Genomic DNA, 27,981 nt, shown 5'->3' on the forward strand with positions numbered 1-27,981 from the left:
ATATAACCAAAATTCATTATCAGATACCAATGTACAACTTCCTTCCAAATAAGTTTTGAATAAAAAAAATTTTTAATTTCTCAAAATGATCATTTTGCCATCTGTGTATTTTATGTGCAAAATATCAACATACAAGACTATAACCCATCATTATCAATCCGATTGTAGAAAGCAGACATATAGAACAATATCCATAAGTCCAACAGAAAAAAAACTATTCAATGTCCGTTATGGCTACCCTTATTAATTAACAAATTAATTTGAGAAGCACAGACACAGTGATGGCAAGAAACAGAGACTTCCCGTCTGCTCACTCACTCCTTGAATCCCGGCAAGATGCAGGGGTGGGCCGGGCTCAAGGCACGAGCCTGGAACTCAGTGTCTGCGCCTTCCAGGGACGCAGTATCAGAAACTAGAACCCAGAGCCGAGCTCACAGGCTCTGATATGGGACACAGGTGTCCCAAGCACTCCACCCCTTCTGTTCTACTTTCTTACAGAAAAATCATCTGGATTTGAATCTAACTCAGACAAATCACTGTGTGTACATGATAACAGCATTATGACAAACGATAAGGAGGAGGGGAGATTTTCAAAAGCAAATGCAGTGGCAGACATTTGGGACAGTAGATGAGACACCACTTAGGACACGTACATACATAATGGAGTGCCTGGCTGAAGTTTTAATTCTATTTTCCTGCTGCTGATGCTCAGCCTGGGGGCAGGGGAGGTCACCAGATGTCCCCCAGAGTACTCAGGTCCCTGCCATCAGCGTGGGAACACCAGACTGAGTTCTGGGTTCCTGTGACTGCTGCTGCTCTGCTGCACTTACTGAAAGCGTTTGGGAGCACATGAGAGAACCTCACGCTTCATCTGACTCTGTCAGCCTCCCTTTCAAATTACACGCATTCAGCTTGTACATTCCGCAGCATACCCTCTCTTCTGTGCTGGGAAGGAATATGTGGAAAAGAAGTGAACACCTGTCAGGGAATAACAAGCTCTCTTCAGGAGTCCCCCGGCCAATTTCCTCAGTCATCCCCCAAAAAACACACATGCACTGCAAAACTCCTAAGCTCCCACCACTGAACCCCGCACAGAACCCACAATCTTCCCTATCAATGAGTGAGTCCCCAGAGATGACAACCACCAGCAACAACTACAGGGGAGCTGAAAGAGACCTGGATCTCAGAGCCAAAGGCCTGGAGCTGCAGGGCACAGCTAGAAGGAAGCCACTACTGCAGGATGACCTGAGGAGGAAGTCCGCTGCATACACTCCTGTAAATTCCAAATTGCCTTGTTTCAGTTGGAGACAGGTGATGGGGATCAGAACGGTCATGTCTACACTTGTGCAGAACAACAACAAAATATGCCAAACTAATTGTTTAAAAAAAAAATCTCAGGAACACACTAAACTCTGAAAATCTCTGTAACTTCAGATAACTTGAAACCTTTCTCCTGCACAGTGGTACTTCCTAGAAGTTAAAAGACACCACACTCACAGAGTTCAGAAATGTGCCCAACATCACACTGTAACTTAAAATTCAAAATAAATCAAGAACCTATTCTAACAGAAGACTATAAATTACCAGGAAAACGTGAACCACAATGCTGAAATTCTTAACCTACTAAATAGTTAAGCATAATGCATTTTTATTCTAAAAAAAATTAGTTCATTACTCACAGAAACTATTAGGAAAAAAGATTTAGTAAAAAAAAATTAAGCTATAAAATTCATTCTTGCACCTGGTACAATAGCCTAGCGGCTAAAGTCCTCACCTTGAACGCACTGGAATCCCGTATGGGCGCCGGTTCTGATCCTAGTAGCCCTGCTTCCCATCCAGCTCCCTGCTGGTGGCCTGGGAAAGCAGTCGAGGACGGCTCAAAGCCTTGGGACCCTGCACCTGCGTACAAGACCCAGAAGAAGCTCTGGGCTCCTGCCTTTGGATCAGCTCAACTCCTGCCGTGGAGGCCACTTGTGGAGTGAACCAGTGGATGGAAGATCTTTTTCTCTGTGTCGCCTCTTCTCTGTATATCTGACTTACCAATAAAAATAAACAAATCTTGAAAAAAACCAGAGTAGGGGTGGCATGGCGGTGCAGCCCCTAGGCCACTGCTTACGACAATGCTGGCATCCCACAGTACATGGCCTGGGTCCAAGTCCACCATCTCGGCTTTCAACCCAGCTCCCAGGAAAAGCAGCCGATAATGACCAGGTCCTCAGGCCTCTGCCACCCATGTGGGAGACTCAGATGGAATTCTGGGTTCCTGGCTTCCACCTGCCCAGACAGACCTGGCTGTCATGGCCATTTTGAGAAGGAATCAACACTTGGAGGATACACCTCCCCACATACACACATACCTAATTTTTAATATATGTACATAAAACAGTAAGAGAATTGATTAAAGCACACTAGCAGTACCAAACTTGGAAACCCAGTTTCTGTCTAAAACAACAAGCTGACTGGTGCCAAGTAGGAATCAGAGTTTAATGTTGTCATGTCTGATTTATTTTTAAAGATTTACTGACTTTTATTGGAAAGGCAGATCAGACTTATGGAGACAAGGATAGACAAAAAGATCTTCCATTGGCTGGTTCACTCCCCCCAAGCAGCTGCAATGGCAGAAGCTAAATGGATCCAGAGCCAGGAGCCAGAAGTCAGAAGCATCTTCCAGGATTCCCATGCAGGTAGAGAATCCCAAGGCTTTGAGCCATCCTCCACTGCTTTCCCAGGCCACAAGCGGGGAGCTGGATGGGAAAGGAGCAGCTGGAACAGGAAATGGTATCCATATGGGATCCTGGTGCTTGCAAGGTAAGGATTTAGCCATTGAGCCATTGTACCATCACATGGGCCCATGCCTAATGTTTTTGAAAAATTTTTATTCTACGTGGAATCTCTCAAATTTAAAACACTGGCAGTTAAAAAAAAAAAAAAGAAAAAATCACACTATAAGTTAAGCCAAAATCATGTTCAAGCTGAATATGGCCTGATGAACACTATTTTTTTTAACCTCTACCACTATATCTGGGGGCATTAGCACCTTTTAAATATGTCGAGTAGATGAAAATTAATATTTGAGAAAAATCTTTGCTCTGTTCTAGGCCCTCTTCACTAAGGAGGGGAAAAGGTCTTTTATTCAGGCATGTATTTGTTTTCAGTAGTTCAACTTCACAAAAGAAAGTCAATCCCTCCTTTATCCCAGAAGCCCACGTGTGTGTGGTTTTCTAGTCAAAAGTCAAACAACCAACACTGTCCAGGTATTCTCATACATCCTCAAGCTTTACTGATACCCAACATATGGCAAAGACTTGGCCCAGAAGGAAGTAATTTATGGAGGGCAGTGTGGACAATGAGCAGCCCAGGCAGACCATACTCAGATCACGTGAAATGTTACCACCAGCCAAAGGGCTGTGTTAGGTTTCCAACCATGAAGCAACACTATACAGAAACACTCAGTGAACCACTCTGGATATTATGGAAGATGCTCCCAATGATGTAACCATGTTCTTTGGTAGTTCATATCATTATCTGTATCTTGTGTAAAAAAATGCAAAACACTATTCTTCACAGACAGTACATTATAACCACACACACACATGATCACCTCATATGTGTGGATAACAGGATGGGCTCAGGGTCCACATCAGGGCTGGGACCTTGACGCTGCCCTTGTAGTGGCCACTCAAAAACTCAGTCAGTGATCTGGCAATACTAAGCTGCAGCATATTCTTTCGTAAAGTAAGAACTGTTGCAGCCCTGAGGGGCACACTTTATACGCATACATAGGCTGCAATACAAAATGCCTATTAGTGAATCTTGTTTGATCTATTAAAAAGCTCCTAGAAATTATCTCCTGTGTTTGCTCCTACCCCTGCTTCTACTGCTGCCTCAATTCCAGAAATACTCCTGCTTTCCCATGACCTTCTAAAACCCAAGATAAAACAATCCACAGCTTGACCTGCATTATTTGCTTCTGCAATTTAAAATGTCCAGATAAGGTAAAATGTTCACATTACATAAAAATTAAACATGACGAAAGCATAAAGTGAAAAAACGTTTCATTTTCAACACAACCTACATCTGCCTCTGGTTAATTTCCTTTCAGACCTTTTGGAGGAAAAGGTAAAGTTGCTCTGTTTCAGATACAAAGCCTAGGCAGCCATCAAACCAGCAGGCTGCTTATTTCTCTATTACACCTTAACAGCTCCTTCCTCTAGTGCAAGGAGAGGCCTTTTTGGGTTCAACCAAGGCATAATACTCATAAAATCGAACGTGCCAAAATTTGTTTAACTGGTTTCTGCTGATGGGCATTTGCGTTATTTCTCAAAGTACTGCTGCTACAAAAGCCTCTGATCATTTCTTACATATGTCACGTACACTGTAAGGGTGCATTTGCACATGATTTTTGACAGACTACAAGAGACTGTCCTCTGCCAGGGTAGTATTCACTGACTCCCACCCTAACTGTATGCAAGGCTGGACTGTTTTTTCCCCCCAGCCTCATCAATATAATGTGCTGTTACACTTCTGGATTGTAGCTCATTTGCTGTATAGGAATAATATCACATTTCCATTTGCATGTCTTTTATTCCGTATGAAATTGGGCACATTGTGCAGTTAAGAGTCACTGCGTTTCCTTTTTGTTATTGGACGAATCTCTTTTTGAGAAATATATTAAATGGCTTTTAAAACAGGCAATATGTATTGGATTATAATCTTAATAAAATATATTATTAAAGGTAATTTTTGACACACAAAAAATAATAGAAAAGAAATTCTGATGCTAGGTTACCTTCCTTCTTTTTTATATTCTAATTCTTTGCAGTAGGAAAACAGAAAAATAGAAATCTTAAGCACACTTTGAGATGTTTTACTTTAATTCTTAAATCTAACTTAAAAAATAAGGGTTTATGTAATCATCAGCATATTCACAACAAGTTTTTTTTTTAAATCTTAGTATTTTATCTGTGTCAGGGTGAGCACAAGTGACCCCATGACGACCACACTGCTGCAGCTGCTGCCCTGGCTCAAGCTGATGCCCCACCTGGAACACCCAGGACACCCTAAGCTCATCTCAATGTGCAGGTGTCAGTGCCTGACACGCACAAGCAGCTGTTGCCTTTTCCCGTTGTCTTCCATTCCCTTGCATAAGGTGGGTACAGCCCCGGCCTGTTTTCCTCCTGTGGATGGACACACACACACGCACAAGTGATCCTGGACCTTCTCCTGTGAGGGAGTAGTCTGTGAGGCTCCCTCTTGGTAATAAAATCCTTGGCCAGCACTAAGAGTCTCTCAAGCACATCCAAGTGCCTCTGAGTCTACCAACGATACGGCTGATAATATCTTCCCTTATAGTTTTTTCTTCTTAAAATTAAAAAAAAATTGACTTGAGAAACTGAAAGCGAAAAGGAGAGACTGAATTAGTGCACTCCACTTAGTGCCACACTGGCTAGGTATGGGCCCAGGTTACGGAGAGAAGCAGGAACTCCGTGTAGGGCCCCCACATGAGCAGCGGGAGCCATCATCACTGCCTCCCAGAGTCGGCAAGAACAGGAACCGAGCATAAAGGTAGAGATGGGGATGGAACACAGGTGCTCCAAGAGGGCACAGGTGTCCCAGCTGCTGTTTTACCTGCCAGGCCAAAAGCCCATCCCAGCTGAGACCTTTCGGCGAATCTTTACTCATGTTATATAAAACATTCCTCCAAAAAGATCAGAGACCACAAACAAGAACCGAGGACCCCAGGGTAGAAGACCAAGGTAGCAAAAGGGTATTTCTACTGACTGATTTTAAGGAGTTTTAGGCCTGCTTTCTCTCCCAAGTGATACAGCACTAAATCTTCCTTGATGTACAATGTCACTGCATTGAGAAAGGGATTAGGATAAAATTAGCAAGTAACTCACACAATGCTCATCATTTACTTAAAAATAAAGAAAAGAAAAAAAGAAAAGGTTGCAGAAAGGGCCCTATATGATAGCCTAGTGGCTAAATCCTTGCCCTGCATCCACCAGGATCAAATATGGGCTCCAGTTCATGTCCCATCTGTTTTGCTTCCCACCCAGCTTCCTTCTTGTGGCCTGGGAAAGCAGTCAAGGATGACCCAAGGCCCTAGAACCCTGTACCTGTGTGAGAGACCTGGAAGAATCTTCTGGCTCCTGGCTTCAGATCGGCTCAGTTCCGGCCACTGTGGTCACTTGGGGAGGGAACCAATGGACAGATATTTCTCCCTCTTTCTCCTTCTCTCTCTAAATCTACCTCTCCAATAAACATCAATAAATCTTTTTTTAAAAAAGTTGCAGAAGACCTTATGCACATTAGTTACAAGTATCAAGTTTAAAAAATTGAATAAGAGGAAGCTTTGAGCTATACACCTCTGAGCACCGCAAGGTTTTGGTTCACAATCTCCACAGAAACCAGATGCGTACAAAGTCCGTGCAAAATAAGGAGGAGAAGGGCCAAGTCACTGTCATCTACCAGGTGATCCGTAAACTGTTTTAAATAGAAATATGCTCCCAGAGATTATAGCTAAGGCAGAGACATACAGAAGAAGAAAGAGACAGAGGGAAGCCTTCCATCTGTTGGTTCACTCTCCACATGACTGCAATGCTGCAACCACGAATTTCTCCCAGGACTCCCACACGGGTGCCTGGGCCCAAGGATGTACGCCACCTTCCACTGCTTTCCCAGGCACATTAGCATGGAGCTGGATCCAAAGCAGAGCAGCCGGGACTTGAACCAACACCTAGAGGGATGCCAGCATCAGAGACAGCAGCTTAACCCACTATGCCACAAAATTGGCCCATTAATTAATTGTCGCTGAGGAAATGTCTATATATCTAAAGTTTTAACTGAATCCTATTACTCTATTGACTTATGAAGCTCTGGCCCCATCAGCCCCATCATTCTCCAGGCTACACGCACATCTTAAAATACAGCTAAATTCAAACTTACATCAAGTACCTGCTATTCATGGACACTGTGGCAAATATGACATAGAAAAACAAGTAGGACAAAAGGCATTTTGAACAACATAGAGTATATAATCAGTCAAATTTGATTAAAGTTACCATTTCCCAAATTATGTGATGAGAAACTAACAAGAATGTGTTAGGATGTTTCAAAAATGACAATTTATTTCTATTTTTAAAAAAACGAATCAGAAGGTAAAAACAGTGCCTTTATCAAGGTCACAAAACTCGAGAGGAAAGTCTGTATAGAAAAACCAATGTTTGAAACTTCTGGATAAACAGGTCACTCGACCTTAAAGGGTATTTTGGAACCAAACTCTTGTTTTTCTCCCTGCAAAGTTTCTAGGAAGAAGCACAGACCAGCGGGTAGTTTCCCTTTGCTGAGTCGCTGCTGTTTGAAGCCCCATTAGCTCTGTCACTGACTTGCACACTAACGTCCCTTTCTGTAAGACATGCACACTGACACCTTCCTCACACTCTTCATCCCCAAACCCCAAAGACCCATCTTAAAGATGCTGTTTGAGCTGCAGAAGGCTTGGTGGTACTCCACACTGTGTACACAGGCAGATATTTTAACAAATATCCCACAGGTGGCCCTTGGAAGGGCAAGACTGGACTCTGATCAGTAGAGAAATTCTACCACCTGTGTTTCAGAAACAGGGGGAGAAAATGCATCACAATGATTGAGAGGAGGGAGTTGGTTGCTATAAATTTCCTGACCGTCAGGACAAGCCCAGTGCTGGGGACAGAGGCAGCAGAGCTCAGGCTGTGCTGAAGCAGCAGGCTCAACAAACACCAGGCTGGTCAGGCGAGGACAGAGCCAGAGACAGAAACACCTGCTGGGGGGGAAGAGGTCACCACCCCGGGGCGAACGCTCCTCCTGCACAATGTAACTCCTACCAGCCTCCATCTATCTGCAGTTTCCTTATGGTCTGGTGTCCCCATCCACCAAGTTTCCTTATGGACTGGTATCCACAGCACCTGAAGAGTCAGTCCTGCTTATCCAATGCTGAACGGCCAGACTTTTGGCAGCTAACATGTCCTCTCTTAACCAATGAGTAAATACTTAAAAGACTTGATTGATGAATGCTTTCACAACCAGCACCATGATGGGAAACAAGAAGGACCCTAGGTGGTACAATTAAGGCTGAAAAGGAAAGATTTCTGCAAAAGCTACACCTCTGTCCCACTGTCCTCTCCACTCTAACCCCACTTCAGGTACACAAGCTGGTTAGAAGAGGGAAACACTTCGGGTTTGAGGTTAATTTAATGGGGAAACTGCTGTCGGGGTTTAAAGAGCGCTTAAAACTGGGCAAGTGCCTTCTGCAGACAAGACGACATCTTTCTCTTGGGAGAAGTAAAGTAGTGATGATCCCGAAAAGGAGAAAATTCGGGTTGCATTCTTTTCTGAGCCATGCAAAGTGTGTCAGTTCGGTCCCTCCGAGGCACCATGAGGTGTAGAGAGACCTACTTGGAAAACACAGGGGAGACTGGGATGGAGAGCAGGGTCCTGAGGAGGGCTTGCCACAGCAGGCAGGCTGACATCAGGAGAAAGAGTCCCTGACTACCAGACTCACACCACACCGGGAGACACACTTGTGAGCCGGTACCTGTGCTGGTCAGGGATGAGGCCCAAGAGGCAATTCAGAAGAGAAACAGCAGGACATACCACATCCCTATCAGCGTACCTGTCACAGGACTGCCAGGATCTACCTAAGTCCCTCTCACCTACCACCTATCACTTACAGCTCCTGCTCGGACATCAGACGCAGCGACTCTAGCCCTTACTCCCGAGGGGTCTGCACCTTGACCACTCTCATTTCAGGATGCCTGTATTCATTCACAGCTTCAATTTGGCAAGCGAGTAGCAACAGTCAAAATAACTGGGTCACCAGAAATCCCCACATATTCACCCTATTGCCACTGGGCAACAGCAGCCCCATCTCTAGCTGAGCTGAGCCGATTACTTGTATCAAGTGGTCATGGCTCATCTATCTGCTATTCCTAGACGCATGGAGTCTGAAATAGCCAACTGGCAACCATAGCTTGTAACTACTTACTCTGCACCACTGCCAAGTCCTCAGTGTAACATTTCACCAACAGGAGATTAGGACTTGGAAGCCTGAACAGCCTGGAGGTGACAGAGAGAACAAAGTCCAGCAATGGACACAAGGAGTACAGTTAACCGGGCCACTTCTGCTCCCATCACCTTCCTCCAAGACCCTTCCACTCCTTCTCCTGGGAAACATAGAATCAGCTGAAAATTTCTGCCACATCCCAAGAACTCCATCCTGAGAGATGACAACTTGTCCACAGGGAGAGTCTCCTCCCAGAAGGGGCCTCCCTTGAGAGGAATACAGGGGTTCCGCACCTGTAGACACAGGAGCTAACTGGCAGACTAAATGTATACTAAGTTGCTGAGTAAAAATAAAATTTAAAAACTCATACCACTTGCTGTAAATTAAAGCAAACAAATAACAAAGAAATGACTGTTGTTCCAAAAGGAGTTCATAGTATAAGGAAAATCAAATATCCACAGCCAGGTCTTCCTGTTCATCATACATTATACTCATAAAAAGATCACACCAATATTTCTTACACTCCGGTAAGTCATCACCACCAAGCTTTAACCATAATCATCAAAAATAGTCCAGATATGCCAAAAGATGTATTTTTATATGCCAACGACATACTAGCTGGTAATACACAACAATATTAGTTACTGCTTTTATGGATCCTAAATTTTGCACTGTATGTTTCCAACTAAAATTCCAAAATTTGAGACAGGCATTTGACCTAGCCTTAAGGATAGCAGTTAACACACCCATTTCTTATACAGGACTACATGGGTTCAAGCCCAAGTTTCATTCTTCATCTTTGTGTAGTATTAATGCAGACCCTGGGAGATGCCAAGTGATGGCTCAGGTTGCCTGAGTCTTCCCACCAAACAAGGAACCCCACACTGAATTTCAGGCTCCTGGCTTAAGCCTGGCCCAGACCTAGCAGTTATAAACATTTGGGGGTGAACCAGCACATGGAAATCCCATCTCCCTTTCCCGTCTCTCAAATAAAAGCATCATTTAAATCTTATCACAAAACAAAACTGCCACATTTCTTCATTTATAACTTGTTCTCAAATCATACACCTCAATCAGGCACACATGATAATAATTCACATTCTTATACTGAGATTCACTCTAAATAGAACATCCCTGTATTATCCACTGGTCAGGTTTATTATTCTGGCTTCATTTCAATACACAACAAGCTTGGGAAATAAAGGGCAACTTAACAAGGAAAATATGAGTATGAGGCAAAGTCTTCAAAGCAGGATTTTTTAAAAATGACAGTAACTTTAATTCAGAGTCATTTCCATCTTCATTGGAAGGGAAAGAAAGCTGCCACTTACCTCTGTACACCGTAAGGCCTTTCCAAAATTGGTTCTTTGAAAGGAGGTGGTATGTGACCAAAATAATCTGGGTAAGCCACCTCTGAGTACTGCGGGACAGACTTCGTACTCTTCACCACCTCGATGTACAGTTCCGCATCATGCAGCGTCGGCCCTTCCGGTAACTCAGCTGACGCCTGATCCACAGAGGAATTAGACTCCGTATCCTCGTCATCTTCAGCCCCCACACCAGTACAGCACAGCTTCCCCAGCTGAACCGCTCTTCCCTCGAAGAGAGAATTCCCGCAGGAGGACACGTGCGGGCAGACTTTGGCGCACGAGAGGACGGTGAGAGGGAGGTTGTAGTCCTTCTTCATACCAGCGGTGAGCCCCGGGGCGGTCTCAGAGGACATATTCTGCAAAGTAATCCTGTCCAAGGCCTTCACGAGGTCACTGTTGAAGCCGGGGGCTGATGGGGCAGTTCTGCTTGGATCACCCAGCTGCTGCTGCAATGCTCGCTCACTCCCTTTCCTGTCTTCTTTGGCTCCAGCCGTCGCGGCAGGTTTCCTGTCACCTTCCTCTCCCCGAGGTGATGCGCTCTCCTTTGCGGCACCGCCTCTTCTTGAACTGCCAGAACTCCCAGAAGCCTCCTCTCCTGCGGTGGGAACGACAATAGGACCTCGAACTTTCCCCTCAAACAGAAAAGGCTTTGGTTCTTTGGAGATTAAATCATAGCCCTTAAAAAAAAAAAAAAAGTCCAACCTTTTATCTGCAAATTTTTTTAGCTGCAAATATTAAGAGATATTAACAAAAACAGAATCATTCACTTAATATTTTGCTTCAAATTTAACATTTGAAACATTTTAAAAATAGATAAAACACGGTATGCTTGGATTTCACTAATGAAAAACAAAAAGTATTTAACCATGACAAATATCACACTTTCTTCTTCTAGTGGCATTCCAGAAACAGGACTTCCAGCATACAAGTCCTGGAGTCAGAAAATGCTGAAGATATTAAAGATTGATAAAGCATATGTTAAGCTACCATCCAAAATTAAATATCGAGTGGATACTCTGATGAAATTTTCTGAACGCAGCACAGAGAAATAGCATTAAAAATAAGTGGTTACAAAACCATGGCAGACAGTGAGCAGTTTTAAATGCAGCGAGAACTACACAAAGAAGGGAGAACAAAAAGGGGATAAGGAGGTAACCAAAGAAGAAACTGTCTTTCTGATTCTATGAGATAACATAGAGAATCCAAACTCTGTCAACACTACTGTGAAACTGCAGGTCACCAGACAGCAAAGCTCCCTAAAGAACCACCACCAACTAACTGTTCCTTACACAGTAAAAACACACGTAGCATGAATGCCACTCGGCTATTTACCCAACAGAAAGGAAGGCATGTTTCCACCAAAAGGTTTGTACACAAATACTGGCACCAATCTAATTAATGAAAGGACAAAACTATAGGGGCTGCAACACTCGGAAGTTGGGTATATCTCAAAATCATCGCTGAGCAAAAGAAATCTCAGACACAAGTGTAAATGCCACATGATTTCATCTACAAAAGCACTGGGATAGATGGAATGCTACAATGACGGAAAGCAGACCAGTAGTGCCAGGGAAGACATGAAGGAATCCGAGGAAACTTCTGGGGACAAGAGAATCAGCCTTGTTCTTCATCAGGGTGATAGTCACATGTTGTATAAGTATGTCAAAACTCACCAAACTGAAATGTTATGTATTACATTTAAACTGGATCTCAACTAAGCTGGTTTTCAAAAAATAGCTAGACAAAAAGGAGAACAACTTTCAAGAACAATTACAAAAGTATTTTTGCAGAGATGAAAACAAAAATTTTTAAGCTAGTAAAAATGTACATACATCAATGATGTTTTTTCCAAAGTTAAAATAGAAATGAAAACCATGTAAACCGGATTGGAAAGTGACTATAGCTAAAAACACTCTAGGTTTCTTTTTAAGTTACTTCCAGTGATTTAATTTCAGTTCAGTTCAAAGGCAGAGACAGAATAGCAGTCCATCTTTGGCCTTCCAGTTGGCACCTCTGAGCTGGGCCGTGCTCAAGCCGAGTTTGGACCTTAACTCCAACAAGCCTCCAACACAGATGACAGGGACTTAACATCTGAGGCCATCCCCCAGCCCCTCCCAGGGTGCCCACTGGCAGGACACAGGATGAGACGTGGAGGAACCAGGACTCCAACGTGGGGAGGTGTTTGCTCTGGTGACGGACGCGGCCTCAGCACTGCACATTTGTCCTCCTGTTTCTTTTTGTCATTAAAGGAAGCAAAGGTCCTGGTAAGTTTCAGACTATTGCAAATAGAAGTAGACTTCAAAATGTCTGTTGAAATTATAACTAAAAGATAACTTAACTAAAATTTAAAATCAAATTTGAAAGAGAAGGAAAAGAAAAAAACTAAAAATTCATATGGTAAATGTCATCATGCTTCCAAAGATGTATTTTCAAAAGTGTGAAAATGAAGAATGTTGACACTTTGAACACTTTGCCATCCAGAAATAAGAAAAAATAAAACTATAATTGTGACTATGAGTAAACAGCATTTTTTAAGCCACAGCTTTAAATGCATGACAAGATCCTTTCATAAAGGCTCCCAGAGTCAGGAGTCATGAACTCCATGCTTGTCTCCCACGTGGGAGGCAGAGGTCTAGCACGTGGGCCATCCTTCTCAAGGACATTGGCAGGAGACTGGATTGGAAGCAGAGCACCCAGGATTACCAGCATTGCAAGCAGTGGCTTAACTTAGCACACCACAAAGCCAGGCCCTCTAGCTTTTCTTTCACCAAATATCTCCTTCATCCCTGCCATCTTATCTATCACCCTTGATTTCAAAGTACCTCCTTATATGTTGCAAATCTATGCGAGTTGTTCCCTCTTGTATTTATCCAAGGTTCTTAAGTTCCCAACGAGAAACTCAAGAGAAATCCAAGACCCTAGCCGATATCTATCCCCCACACACAGTTTTGAATTTCTCATTTATAATCTCATGTTTCAGACTTTTTATTTAAGCAAGTAGGAATCGCACATACAGAGTTTGAGAAGCAAAGGGTTTGGCTAAGGGCCAAATAAATTTTCAACATTATTTAGTTCATATTCTGTATTTTACCCTTTAAGTCCTACGGACTTAACCAAAGGCCTACTACAGGTCAACAACAAAGTGAGAAGATGTAGACCTACTGACAGTCACAGAATCAACTGCCCTTGCTATGTAATCCAGAGAGAATGATTATACTCATCTACAATGGAAGGGGAGCCAGCCCAGTGGCCTAGCTGGATAATCCTCCACCTTGTGGCACCAGCATCCCATACAGGTGTCAGTTTATGTCCTAGCTGCTCCACTTCCCATCTAGCTCTCTGCTAGCGGCCCAGAAGACAGCAGAGGAAGGCCCAAGTCCTGGAGTATATGTACTACTAAAATTTAGATAGCTTTTAAAATAACTTGCTTCTGAGGTCAACATAGTGGCGCGGTAAACAGAACGACCACCTGCAATGCCGGCATCCTGTATATGGATGCCGATTTGTGTCCTAGTGCTCCATTTCTATCCAGCTTCCTGCTAATGCACCTGGGAAAGCAGCCGAAGATGGCCCAATTACTTAAACACCTGCAACCCACATGGCAGACTCAGCAGCAGCTCCTGGTACCCGGCTTCAGACCAGTCCAGCTCTAGCCATTGTGGTCATCTGGACAGTAAATCAGTGGTTGGAAGATCTTCTGCATCTCCCTCTCTGTAACTCAGACTTCCAAGTAAAAAACAAAAAAATATAAATAAATAAATGAATAAATAAATAAATAAACAAATAACAAATAAACAATGAAAGGTGAGAAATGTTAGTAAGAAGTTACTTCAGGGCAAGCACGCGTCCTGACAGGTGAGACGCTGGTCACGACACCCACAACTCAAACCTGAATGCAGAGGCTCGAGGCCAGCCTCCACCTCCTGACTCCAACCTCCTGCCAGAATCTGGGAGGCAGTGGTCACAGCTCAAGCGGCTGCTTCCTGCCACGCACACTGGACATGTGCTGCCCAGTACACCTGGCCCAGTCCACTGTCAACCAGCACACATGCGGATTCTTGTTCTCCTCTTTTCTCTCCTCTCTCAGAAATAAATAAATAACATCAACTCACACACAAAATTCTAAGCTCCTTTCTCTGTGTAAATTAATTTAAGGTATTACACTGTCATCTTCTGTCTTCTCCCAACCCTCACCAAGGTTAACTACTGGGGGGTAAAACAAATCCACACACACACAGACTCCATTTTTAATTCAGCACAGTTTAGTCCCCACCTCTCCTTAAACACACCTGATACAAGAGAGACTGCAACAAATCTTACAGCAAGAATTCAACACATTATTTTAAAGGAGTAAAAAAAAAAAATCTATGCATTAAAAGTGAAGAATCAAAACAGCAAAAGACAGACTTTTTTAAAAAAAAAAAAAAACGCAATTTTAAAAAAGCAGCTTGCAATTCAGAACGATGGTGGAATTATTTTAACATTACTTGGAAATACAATACGAAAAGCAGAATACGAAAATTACAGAAAAAGGAGGAAAATATAGTTTTTTCACTACAATCACTTGTTAATTTTCTATGTTATCTGTAATTATCTATATTTATACCTGAAAATCATCAACAAGCTCAGGGAAAAGGTGTTCATACATTTTTAGTTCTTCAATTGTTCGTCCAGGCTCTTGCTGGGGCTTTAGTTTGTTAATGTCTGTTTCAATATCATCATTCTGAAATACAAAAAGAAAATGATCATCAGTTTACCAAAAAAAAAAAAAATTGAAATGACCAAAACCACTTAGTTAAAATGTTCCAAATAATCAATTAAATGCAATTAGCACATATCACTGAATATAAACATCATCATTAATTTCCATGAAAATTCAAATTCATTTGTTATTTTTGTATTGTTGTGGTCATTATTTTGATATCATAGTGTATCTGCCTCCTCAAGAGAACTACCTGTGGCCAGAACAAGACTTTAGTATTCTCTCCTCAGTCTCCTCACTGTCTTCATTTTGCTCATATCAAAAGGCAATAAAACTGAAGAAAATAAAGCTGAAAAAAAACACGCACATATGATGGCAGTAATGACACGCTGAGCACTGAAAACATGTGAATCATATTACCCCAATTACTCTTCATAAGAACAAGCAAAACATAGTATCATTACCTCCATTAAACTGATCAAGAAAATGAGACGCAGAGAAGCAGCTTGCTTAAAACCACACATCCTGAAGGAAGGGAACAGCGTGCCCAGCGTGGTCCCAGGGTCCACCTGCTGGCCAGGAGGATGCACTGCCTCAGCGACAGCTAAGGGGCTAAGGTAAGTAATCACACCTGCATTGGCAGGCAAGCAAAGCCCTGAGAGCACTTCAGTGTCACCATTCACTGTTTATCAGGAGGAAAACATTCACACCGGAAAACCAGCCAGGAATGATCCCCAGGCCCCTCTGGGAAAAAGAAAGGTGAATTTAAACGAAGAGTATGTTTTTTAGAGAAACAAAGTCCATATCCAGGATGAATCTGGTCCATTTACTCCTTATAACAGTTAGGGTGTTCCTGCTGGGAAGGAACTATCTAAGCTAGTGCTAATCTAGGACCTCAAGGACCCTGGCCTTGCACAAATACAAACTCACACTACATCTGTTGACCTCAGAAAAGACATTAAGACTTACTAATTTTCAACTGGCATTCATTTTTAATTCTCATTTATCTTACTACCAATTATTCATCAGCCTTAAAACTAATTTATTCTTCTATGTTTCAATCTTCAAAATGTCCTTCTTCACACACATGTATATAAGTTTAGCTACATTAATACATATTAATAAATTAAGAGGAAAACCATACTACGTATTTATTACTTCATTTACAGGAATTTAACTATTATTTCTTAAAAAAAAATTATTTCCACTGGAAAGGCAGATATACAGAGAGAAGGAGGCAAAGAGAAAAAGATCTTCCATCCAAGTGACAGGCCCTGTCACTCAACACAGGAAATCAGTGACAGGCTTCAGACAAAAAACTAAGCAAAGTCCAGATATAACACATTGAAAATAATATGCATACACAACAATGAAAAAAAAAAGATAACACAGCTCAGCAACCTCCAAAACTCAAAAGTCCTACAGTCCTTGAGGAAAAAGAACAGCTTGTATTTCAGTGCAGACACTGATTTCAGGCCCCACCCCAAGTAAGCTATATTACCTCTCTAGGTCTATTTTTTCACGTGCTTGTATCATGTAGCTCCTGTAAGAACCATGAGGATTTAAAACTTACTATATATACCCAGCGGCAGGTATCTGCCTAGGTTGCATTGCACCTAAGCAAATGTTACACTGACGGGGGGAAAGCACTTAAAGCTGGCAGGCATCCTGAGCCAGGGTTAATGCCAAATTTGTGCTAACAATACCAGTGTGCTAGCATAGTTGCCTATTCTTTTTTTTTTTCTAAGATATATGGGAGGCAGACACCGGCACTGCAGCAGACAGGGTCTGGGGACCCATGAGCAAGCATGCACGGGCCTGAGTTGGCATGCAGGGCCCCAGGCTGCCATGGCACATTACCAGAGGGCCAGGCTTGAAGCTCTGCATGCTCACAGGCATAGGGGTGGGGCTGTGGATTGCTCAAAGAAGCAGGTCTGGTGATGTGTGGGAGGGAGGACTGCTGAGGGAGAGCATGACAGGTGAGGAGTAATTTCTGGGGGACTTCCACCAACCAGACCCAAGTGGTTTAGAGGAGAGAAACCAGAGGAACTTTTGAGGCCAAACCAGTATACCAAACCATGTGGGAGACCTCAGTTGGTATTGTTGGTATCATCATTGCCTACTGGAAGCACATGAAAGCTATGGCAGGAGGCCTGCCTGGCAGGGCTCAACCACAGCACCCACCAGTGAGTGTCAGGGCAGAGGGTGGACCATGTTAGGCTGGGCCATGACACTAACCAGCTCAAGAGAGAACTATGGAAGATTTATGCATTCACACTTGTGGGACTGCCATACCAGCTGGTTTGCTCAAGGGCTGGGAGTGGTGATGGGCTGAGCTACATATGACTATGGAACTCACCATCACTCATAGGCATTGGAGTTGGGAACAACCAGGGATGATTCAGGTTGTAGCACTCACAGGTGCATCCAAGTGGGTGTGGGTGGGATAGACTGAGTCACAACATCCACCAGCACACACAAAGGCCAACATTGTGGGGGGCGGTCCGGGGGACAGACTGTGCCAGGTAAGGATCTAACACGTGCTGGCATACGTAGGATCGCGGTCTGGGAGTGGGCCTGGTGGGGGGACTTGGGGAACTCCCCTGGTGGGTCATAGCTCCTGTTGGTGAGGATGTGAGTCAAGGCTCAGTGCTGGTCAGGCCAAACTGGGCTGCTTCACTTGTCAGCAGGTGTGTGGGTTGGTTTTGAGAGGGCAGACCAGGCAGGCCTAGCTAAACCATAGCACACTGGCATGCACAGGAGCCAGGATGAGGTATAGGCCATGCTGGGCTAAGCTATCACACCTACCAGTCTGCATGAAAGTCAGAAATGGAGCAGGCTGGCAGGGATAGGCTGCAGCACCTGATGGGAAAGGCCATGCCAGGCAATGGATTATGCTGGACTGGGCTGAAGCAATCACTGGCACACACAAGGTTTGTGGATAGGAACATGCCTGGATGGGGAGCTAAGGGGATGCCTCAACTGGATTTGTGGTTCCTACTGGTGAGCACAAGATTCAAAATGAGGGCGGTGATCTGGGCTGGATAAGGCTACAGTATCCCTTGGCATGGGTGTGGACTGGATTTGAGGTGTGCCAATTGGCACCAGGACCCACTGGTACTCACAAGAGACAGAGCGAGTGTAGCACAGGCTGGTCTGAGTCTCGGCACCTGCTGAACCATGCAGGATCTGGGTCTGGGGCTAGACAAGGCAGGGCTGGGCTAGAGCACCCAATGGTAAGAGCTGAGACAGTTGTGGGCATGTCAGGCAAGGCTGCTGTATCTTCCAGGACAGGAGGTGAACCCAGTTAGGTTGGGCCAAGAACCCACTGGTGTGTGCAAGATCTGAGACTGGGAGGTGACCTGACAGAGTAACTTGGGGAATTCCTCTGTTAGGACATAGTCCCTACAGGTGAGCACAAGAATCAAGGCAGGTAGCAGCCCAGAAAAGGCCAAGTTACAGTACCTGTTGGCATATGAGTGGGATATGTCTTAGGGAAGGCCAAGATGAGCTAGTTCTAACACCCACTGGCAGATGTGAGAACCAGGACAGGGTGCAGGAAAGGACACAACACCAGCCAGTTCACACTGAGGGCTGGCACTAGGGGCCTCAGGTTGGGTTAGGCTGTAGCACCCACCAACATGAGCTGGAACCAGGGGCAGACCAGACCAAGCCAGGCTGCAGCACCAGATGGTCAATGCCGAGGTGAGGCAAGCCATGTCAGTCTGGGCTGCAGCTCCCACCAACACAGGTAAAACCCAGCATGGGGGGCAAGCCCAGCAGGGGAGTTGTGGGGGCAGACCAGGGTGGGTGGAACTACAATACCTGTTGGCCTGCATGTGAGCTGGGTAAGCGGGGGGGGGGGGGACAGCCGGGCTGGGCTAAGCAACCATTCTGCTGGTATAAGCATGAGCCAGGGTAGGTGCAGGCTGCTCAGACTGTACCACAGCATTGGCTAGTACATGCTAGGACTGAGGACAAGTCTGTCAGGTCAGAACATAGAACCACCTGGAAAGTGTTCCTTCCCATAAGTCAGTCACAAAATCAACAGCATCTCTGAAGTACTGAAACCATTTAAGCAGCACCCTCAGAACATGCTCCACATTGGGGATCCTGCAATAACACCAGGTGGTTAAAGTGGTTGAGCTGCTGGGAGCAGCCCTCTCCCCTTCTCTCCACATTTTCTCCAGATGCAGGAAGAAAAAAAAAAGGATTGGAGGTAGCTGTCTCACCCATTTTCCTCAACCCTCCCCACCCTAATCAATGCTCCACATGGGCATGCATCCCTTTTAATTATGTAAACATCATCAAAAATATAATACTACAAAAAAGTTAATGTAAAGAGTTCATACCAGTCCACAGCATTAAGGGTTCAATAAATATAAGCCATTTTTTTCTTATAACCCATTTTTTTTTCTTTAAAGTAAAACAGAGACAGTAAAAGTTAGCTCTGACATAGCAGCAAATCACACAAGTCAATAACTACTTTTTTCAAACATGTCAGTATCGTACAACAAAGTATGGAAATGTTCCATATTAAAGGAGAATAAGGAGACAAGACAACTAAGGTTACTATCTAAAACTAGATCCTATTCTGGAAAGGGAAGAAAATCTTACAAAGGACATTACAAGATTAACTGACAAAATGGAATATGGATGACACATTACCGAAGCGGTATAGCATGGTAAACTTAGGGAATTGACAACTGTATTATGACTGTGTCTCCTATTCTTAGACACATACTTGAATGTATTCAGGGGTGAAGGACCACAGTACACAATATATTCACAACATGCTCTTGCATATTCATGCATTCACACAATTTGCAAGCAGCATCATTGGGGCGACTGATAAAACTTCCAGTGATAAAATTCTCCATATTTACATAGTCATCATAATGACTGACACTCTTAATGAGGACGAGATCTCTGAGTTGTAAAAAAAAAAAACAAAATCATACTTTCAAAAAGTCTTAGAAACATACAGAATATAAAAGAAAGGTTTATATCAAAATATAGTATTTTTAAGTGACAGATGGTGTATTAATCTGGCAAGTCTTACTTGACATTCATTTCTAAACAATTATTTTCCAAAGCATTAAAATAGCTGCGTTTTCCCTGTGCTTTAGGTTCTGTTATCTACAGAACCTGATTCATACAAAAATCTAAACTCTCCTCACTTGGATCCCGCAGGCTCTTCCACATACATCAGCTTCAGAAACAAAACCACAGGGACCCCAGATGGCCTTGACTAATCCATCTAAAAACGAGTTTTCTAAAAACTAACCCATCTCTTTACCTACTATCTTAAGTGACAGCTCAGTAATTTTTATTTTTCTCAAATCAATAAATACTTATTTGCATTTCCTTGTCCACTCCACTGAAAAGCTAAGAAGCATTACACAAACACAAATTCTCACAAAACCACCAACAGGCACAGACTCTTTTTCTTCTATCCTTGTTCCCCAAAAAGCTTCTGGCAGGAGATAATTCCCTTTGGCATCAGCTGGCACAACACTCCCAACCTCCTCCGTTAGTTGTCGTCAGTCTCCTTGGATTTCCAGATCTAAGTTAGAGGAGTGAAATAAAATCCTTCTTGGCAGAGAGAGAGCAGAAATAAGAGAGTGCTTCGAAAACTTCGTGGGGAAAATGTGATTACAAGATGATTTTCATGCATAAAAACTGAAACACAGGCAAGTTTATTCATCATATGCACTTCAATGAACTATCTGGAGACCTCTCAGAAGCACAGATTTCAATAATTTTCGGCACCAAAAAATAAGCTTCATTTTTTTAGGACTTCCCTCATACTTTCTGAGGTTCCTACGTAAGGTAGTTTAAGCCACCGTTTAGACCAGTGATTTAAGGTAAGACGATTTGCTCTTTTAATCTCTGACCATCCACAGTCATACATAATTAAAATTACAGAGATGTAGATGAAGCAAATCTGTGTGTGTGCAGGTATTTTCCCCAATGTTTGTTTTAGAAGTGCCGTATATAAAGCATGTAAGTTAACTAATGATAGAAATGTACTAACCTTAAAATTCTGATCGAGGTCATCTTCATTCTCAGTTTCGTTTTCGGCTTCTATATCAATATCATCGTTGTCATCACTTTCATCTACTATGTCATCCACTGCAATACAAAATGCGCTTTAAGTAGGTCAGAGGTAAGCATTCTACAACATGCACACCCAAAGGAAAAAGGTTATACACACACAAGCTATCTCAATCACCCAAGAAAAAGTAAATGAGATTTCTTATTAGAAGAGGCTGTTCTTGCTGTTGGAAACCTATTACAACATGTGGAAATTCTTTCGATTCTGCCAAAAAAAATCCTATGCTAGTGTTTGCAGTTTTAAAAAAAAATCATATCTTACACTGAGTGAAACATTGTTTCCTGTTTATGATAAACTTCCAGGGCTCAGATGTCATCCCCTCCACACTGGAACTTCCATCTGTTTCAGTGACGGCCATGCCGTTTACACACTGTGCTGTGTGTGGTGAATTTTTCAAGATGATTCAATATGACCACAGCGAGCTCAAGAAATTATATATGGAGTAAACAAGTAACTGCAATCCACAAAATAAATACTAATGAAGGCCTAAAATTCAAAATGCATACAAAAACTAGGACTGCACTAACCACAAACTGCTCGAGCCAAGTCCTCAATCATTGATAATGTCACTGAAAAGCTATCACTCACCAGAGAGATGAGCATTATCTTGATAAAAAGTACAAGAGATTTCCATGTGAATACAAAGGTAGAGTGACTTTTTGTTAATATTACTTCTTTTTATTATTATCATTTTATGATACAGTTTGATAGGCCCTGGGATTTCCCTTATCCCCTCCCCAATTCCCTCTCCCATTACTGAGTTCCCCTACATCAATACTACAGTATAGTTCTTCATATACAGTCATATGTCCATCATTGCGGGCACAGACAATGGCAGAGAGTCCAGCATCCTACTGTCAAGATATAGTAAACAGTTTCATTGGGAATCCATCTTTGGAAGTAGAGATGCACACTGCCTTGTATCCTCACATCTGAATATGATAGTAGAGTGACTTTTAAGAAGAAATAATGGTAAAAGAAGCCAGTGAAATGCTACCTTTGGAAGGCTAAGTATGTCTGGCATGTATAAGATGCTCAGGAAAGCAAAGTGCTAAACGGCAACTAAGAATATGAAAATGAAAGGCATAATAAGTAGGCCAAAGAGTTTGAATTTTTAACCTGAATTAGAAATACTGAGGATTGGGACCTGGTGTGGTAACCTAGTGGCTGAAGTCCTTGCTTCAACTCACTGGGATCCCATGTGGGCACCGGTTCTAATCCGAGCAGCTCCACTTCCCATCCAGCTCCCTGCTTGTGCCCTGGGAAAACAGTCAAGGACGGCCCAAAGCCTTGGGACCCTGCATCCATGTGGGAGACGCAGAAGAGGTTCCTGGCTCCTGGCTTCGGTTGCGGCCTGCTGGGGAGTGAATCATCAGATGGAAGCTCTTTCTCTCTGTCTCTCCTCCTCTCTGTATATCTGACTTTGCAATAAAAGTAAATAAATCTTTAAAAAGAAGAAGTAATAGTGGTAGTACTGAAGATTTTCAAGAGAAGAATGACTTAAGTCTACTTGCATTTTCCAAACATCACTATGGCAGATGTGAGAGACAGACCACAAATAAAAGAGGAAAAAGTAATAATTGCCTAGACAGACAAGGGAGTAATAGGAACGAAGGAAGGGTGCACATTACAGAGGGAAAGGAAACAGACGATGGATGTGCAGGAGACGGGGGAGGAAGGCAGCGTGGGAGCTCCAGATTGCCCATTTCACGCTCTACTTATTTTACTTTGATTTCCTGGGTGAATCAATGGCAAGAATTATTAGTTGTCATGCCATCTTGGGATCTCCTCTCCTTCCTTTTAGGGACAGAACCCCTTATTGATTGCAACCCTCCTTGCAGTACTGACGGTCTACACGTGTCCAGTTTTGGGATAGGGGTTAAACGAAGTACAGTGTTGACTGCAATTCCCATCACACTATCAAAAAAGAAAACAAACTTGTACATTTTCTCTCACTTCTCCATTTGCCACATGCACACAGGAAACCCCCAGGGAAAATGAAGCAAAGCACCTATTTCCCTGGATGACCTAGAGCAACAGGGGTCTACAGCCAGGCAATGCCTGCCTTCTGGTTGGAAGCGCAGCAGATGGGCTCTGGAGACAGAATAACTGAATTTAAATTCTCACTCCCCACACCCTAGACCTTAATCAAGCAAGTTTGCAAAGGTCTGTCCTTGTTTCCACATCTATAAAACAGAGGCCCCTACTCATTAAAGGAGATAGCAAAGTGCCAGGCAAACAGAGAGTAGGTGATACTGAGACGCTTACCACTGCTGCTGTCGGAGTGACTGTGCTGCCGCGTCAGCTCAGTCTCTCCTAACTGATCCAATGGTCAACTGTTGCAGCTTCCTTTTGGAAATCAGAAGTCAAAATTAACTGCCACGTTGCATTACCGGGATTACTTACATATATGCCTTACTGACACTTAGGGATTAACGGGAGTAAAGCCGACAAGCGGAGAGAAGAAACAGGATGTCTCATGGAAAAAAAGAAAAGACTGAAATTGGAAAAATCTATTAGAAAGAGGGAAAAGTGAATCCTGGAGCAGAGAAGGGAAACTGCATTTCAGAGTCAGGAAAAAAACAACCATTTTTAATTTTTAGTCAAAATTTTCAAATATCTTCCTTTATACGACATTTTCCTTTGGATTGAAACACCATACAAGCTGATGTGTTGTGGACCATCTCTGCTATCCCAAAGATGTAGGTTCACGCCATTACCAATATCTAGTAAAATTAGGCTTTGAAAACCAGATGAGAATCAAGATGGTGGAATAGGGTAAGGATGCAAATAAACAGATGGAAAATCATTAGCCAGGGTGAAGCAGAGAGAGCATATTCCAGAAAATAAAGAGTACAGGCTGACGGTGGAGGAGCATCTGGAGATTGACAGACCGGGGAAAGCAGCAGAAACAACAGTGTAGTATTGCAGTGACCAGATACCCCAGTGGCAGTCAGTGAGTATCATAATATAAAATAATAAATGACCAGAGAACATACACATAAATTTGAATTAATTTTTAAAATGTCCTTGGTTTAGCAAAAAATGAAAACAGAGGAAAACCTCTAAGTATCAGTAGGAAACCAGCTGGATAAACTGTACTATATATGATATGATCTTTAAAGGGAATGAGTCAACACTTTCTGTAGTTATTTAAAAAGTGTTTACCTGATTGTAAATGTGACCTATTTGCCTTTACATTGAATAGCCTATCTAGTGCTACTGTGCACATATATTTTACTGATTGCCGTAGGATAGGCATGCACACACACACCAAAACACAAATTTTTTAAAGATTTATTTTTATCACAAAGTCAGATACACAGAGAGGAGGAGAGACAGAGAGAAAGATCTTCCGTCCGATGATTCACTCCCCAAGTGAGCGCAACGGCTGGTTCTGCGCCGATCCAATCCGAAGCCGGGAACCTGGAACCTCTTCCGGGTCTCCCACGCGGGTGCAGGGTCCCAAAGCTTTGGGCCGTCCTCAACTGCTTTCCCAGGCCCCAAGCAGGGAGCTGGATGGGAAGTGGAGCTGCCGGGATTAAAACCAGTGCCCATATGGGATCCTGGGGCGTTCAAGGCGAGGACTTTAGCCGCTAGGCCAGTGTGCGGGCGCTAGACAGAATTTTTATTTTCTTCAAACTAGCATTTCATTGAATGAATTTTGAGTAAGCCATGCTTTATCACTGATTCACTTAGATTGTCCATGAAGACAGTAATATATTCAACAGATATTAATACATTGATCTCCCTCTTTTGAATAGCTAAGAGCTTTTCTTATCCCTTTACTTACTGATTCTAATTGGCTACAACTTCCAAATTATGTGAAGTACAAATGGTTATGAATCATCCTCTAACATTTCTTCATTACTTGCAATGTCCACTATTGATCCGAGTTAGATGATACTCAGACTGTTCAGAAACTATTCCTGGTCTACTTAGGCACCTGTATCTGGAATTGACAGGACTTTCATGTGACCTCTTTATGGCAGGTACTGACTAAGCTACAGCCTGGTTAACATCTCGAACTACCGATAATAAATTTTATTTAAATTCTAGTGTTAAAGCAAACTTATTTTTCTAAAAAGTACATTCTTATTTGTTCAGGATGCCCTATACATTAAAAAAATACTGCTGCAGTCAATTTGCTAATATTTTAGGATTTTCAGCATCTATTTTGATGACTGACATTGATCTTAGGTTCCTTCAGGTTATTCTTACCAGGTTTTGTTTTCAACATCATCCTAGCTTACAAACACTGCTTTCTTTTCTATGCTCTGGAAAACAAAGCATAGGAAAAGTTCTTGAAAGTTGAAAGAACTAACCTATGACATCATTAACACTTTGCTGTCTTCACTGAGAAAATAAAACTGCACATTCAATGTCATGTATTTTTACTATTTAGGTCAATTTTAGTTAGCCAATATTGCCCTAAAACACTGTCCATTTCATTCATATAGTCCAATATATTAGGAGTAATATTTAGCATTCTCTTGGTTTGATTTAATCTCCTCTATTTATTTGCCAAGAACTTCAGTTATATTAAAAATCAGCCACTATCCCTGTATTTCTATCAATTTTCCTTGCTATTCAAATGTTTATAGCTTAATTTGTTTTTTATATACTCTTAGCACCTCATCATTTATCTTACATAAAATCATCTTTGCTGTGTTAAACATTGTGGCTGATTTATATGTCATAAATAGTTATATTGTCATCCTTGCCTCTTTGGCTGGAGATGACAGATACACAGCACCATCCGTTTACATTCAAGCTTTCTATTTTGCTGTCTGAAGAGTCACCTGTACAAATTAGCTAGATGGAGTGTTTTTTTCAACCCAGTCTAAGAGACCTTTTTTGAAACAATTATTTGAAAGACAGAATCACACAGGTGGGAGTCACACACACACACACACACACACACACACACACACACACAAAATCTTTCACCTACTGCTGTCACTACCAAAATGCCTCCAAAAGCCAGGGCAGGAGAGGCCAAACCAGGAGTCAGGAACTCCATCCCGGTCTCCACAGTGTGTGGCAGGCACTCAAGTAAAGCCCATACAGCAGGAGAAGCTGGATCCAGCCTAAACAGATGCAGGGGTCTAAGAACTCAGGCCATCCTCCTCTGCCCTTTCCAGGCCACCAGCAGGGAACTGGTCTGCAAGCGGAGCAGCCAGGACTCAAACAGCCACTTACAGGCGACTGCTCTACCCACTCAGCACAATGCCAGTCCTCCTATCCTTTTTAACAGGAGTACTTCATTCACTAATGTCTATTGTTACTAAAATGGATTTGCATGTTCTTGCTTTGTATTTAGCACTTTAGCATTTTTGTGCATCTTTGAAATTTTCTTACGTCTATCCTTCAGCAAGTTCTTCTAATAACAAATAATAATAATAATAATAATGTCACACAGGATTTCAAAGTGTTCAGTCTCTGAAACCCATCCATGGATTCCTGTGGTTCAATGACCCCATTCTAAGCATCCCAGATCTAAATGTTACTTTTCCATGTGCAAACTTCAGTTTATTTATGTAAAAGACCCTGTTTATAGTAACTGTATCTTATCTTTCACTTAGAATTAGTTGATATGCTTCATAATAGTACAGCAGCTATTTAGTATTATGTAGCTAATACAGTTTAACATAATTACTATTCCATGTCTTCTGTATTCTTGACATCTTTAATTCATCACTTGACTGGCTGGAATAGTATTTCACATAATAACCTCAGGAAGGGCTCTTGGGTAGTATAACCATGTGCCCTAACATTCCAAGGAATATAACACCTTCATCTATCATGGCAATTAATAAAGGCTCAGAAATCTCAAGTCAGAAACCCTTTTCTTCAACTCTCCATAGATACTATTTCACTATATTTGATATTTAATGTTTGAAAGAATAAGTCTTCAAGCTAACTCGATTCATTCAGCAAACGCTAAACCACATACCCCATGAAATGTAATGCTAAAGAGAAATGCTAAAGAGAAAACAAAGAAGAAATAATAGTCTTACTGAGATTAAATACATATTTCAGGAGCAGGTATTGGCTCAGAGGTTCAAAAAATTAAGATGCCGGCATCCCATCCTGGAGTGCCTGGATTCAACTCCCAGCTCTTGCTGTCAATTCCAGTTTCCATACAGAGCAGGGAGGCAGCAAGAGCTCCTATCATATCCCAGAGCTCTGGGCTGAGCTCCCAGCTCCTGATTTCAGCCTCAGTCCAGCTCAGGTGTTGGAGACACTTAGCAAGTGAACCAGTGGGTTGGCGTGCTCACTCTCCCAGCACAGTCCCCTTCCCCATATACATGTGTGTTCACTTTTGCTCCTGGTTCATGGTTACAGGTTCCTGAATTTCTCTTCACATCACTTGGGTATAGGGGTGTCTTCCATTCTAAGGAGGTGACTTGTGGTGGCTCCCTATATAGCTTCATGATAGAAGCTAGCAGCTAAAAATCAACATCTGAGGAGGACAGAGGAACTGGAGATTGAGCCCCTCACCCACTGTCAGTGATCTGATCATTGTTTATGAAAGGGATCATCATTAAAATCCTTCGGTTTACTTTGGTTCCAGTGAGTCCAGAGAGTTTCTGGGCTGGTGACCCATGAAAGGGCTAGGAGGATACTGTGCCTGGAAATGCGATGAAAGCCCCACACCTGTTCACCCATGTATGTCCCTATGCCTCTCCTCCATGTGGCTGTGCCTCAGTGCATCCTCTACTTAAAACAAAAACAAAAACAAAAA

The 27,981-nt window shown here is 42.7% G+C and overlaps 1 protein-coding gene across 6 annotated transcripts in view; it reads right to left on the reverse strand.

Annotated features, from left to right (window-relative positions):
- Window positions 1–27,981, reverse strand: part of LOC101518372 (ATP/GTP binding carboxypeptidase 1) — a 118,028-nt gene that overhangs the window by 59,194 nt on the left and 30,853 nt on the right. For all 6 annotated transcript variants that reach the window (XM_058659857.1, XM_058659861.1, XM_058659858.1 and 3 more), the window contains 3 exons: window positions 21,153–21,250; window positions 15,020–15,136; window positions 10,375–11,090 (listed from right to left, as the gene is read on the reverse strand). In XM_058659857.1, coding sequence (XP_058515840.1) covers window positions 10,375–11,090; window positions 15,020–15,136; window positions 21,153–21,250 — 931 coding nt within the window. The remainder of the gene's footprint in view (window positions 1–10,374; window positions 11,091–15,019; window positions 15,137–21,152; window positions 21,251–27,981) is intronic.

The sequence above is a fragment of the Ochotona princeps genome, unplaced genomic scaffold (assembly GCF_030435755.1).
Source record: "Ochotona princeps isolate mOchPri1 unplaced genomic scaffold, mOchPri1.hap1 HAP1_SCAFFOLD_221, whole genome shotgun sequence".
NCBI classification, from domain to species: domain Eukaryota; kingdom Metazoa; phylum Chordata; class Mammalia; order Lagomorpha; family Ochotonidae; genus Ochotona; species Ochotona princeps.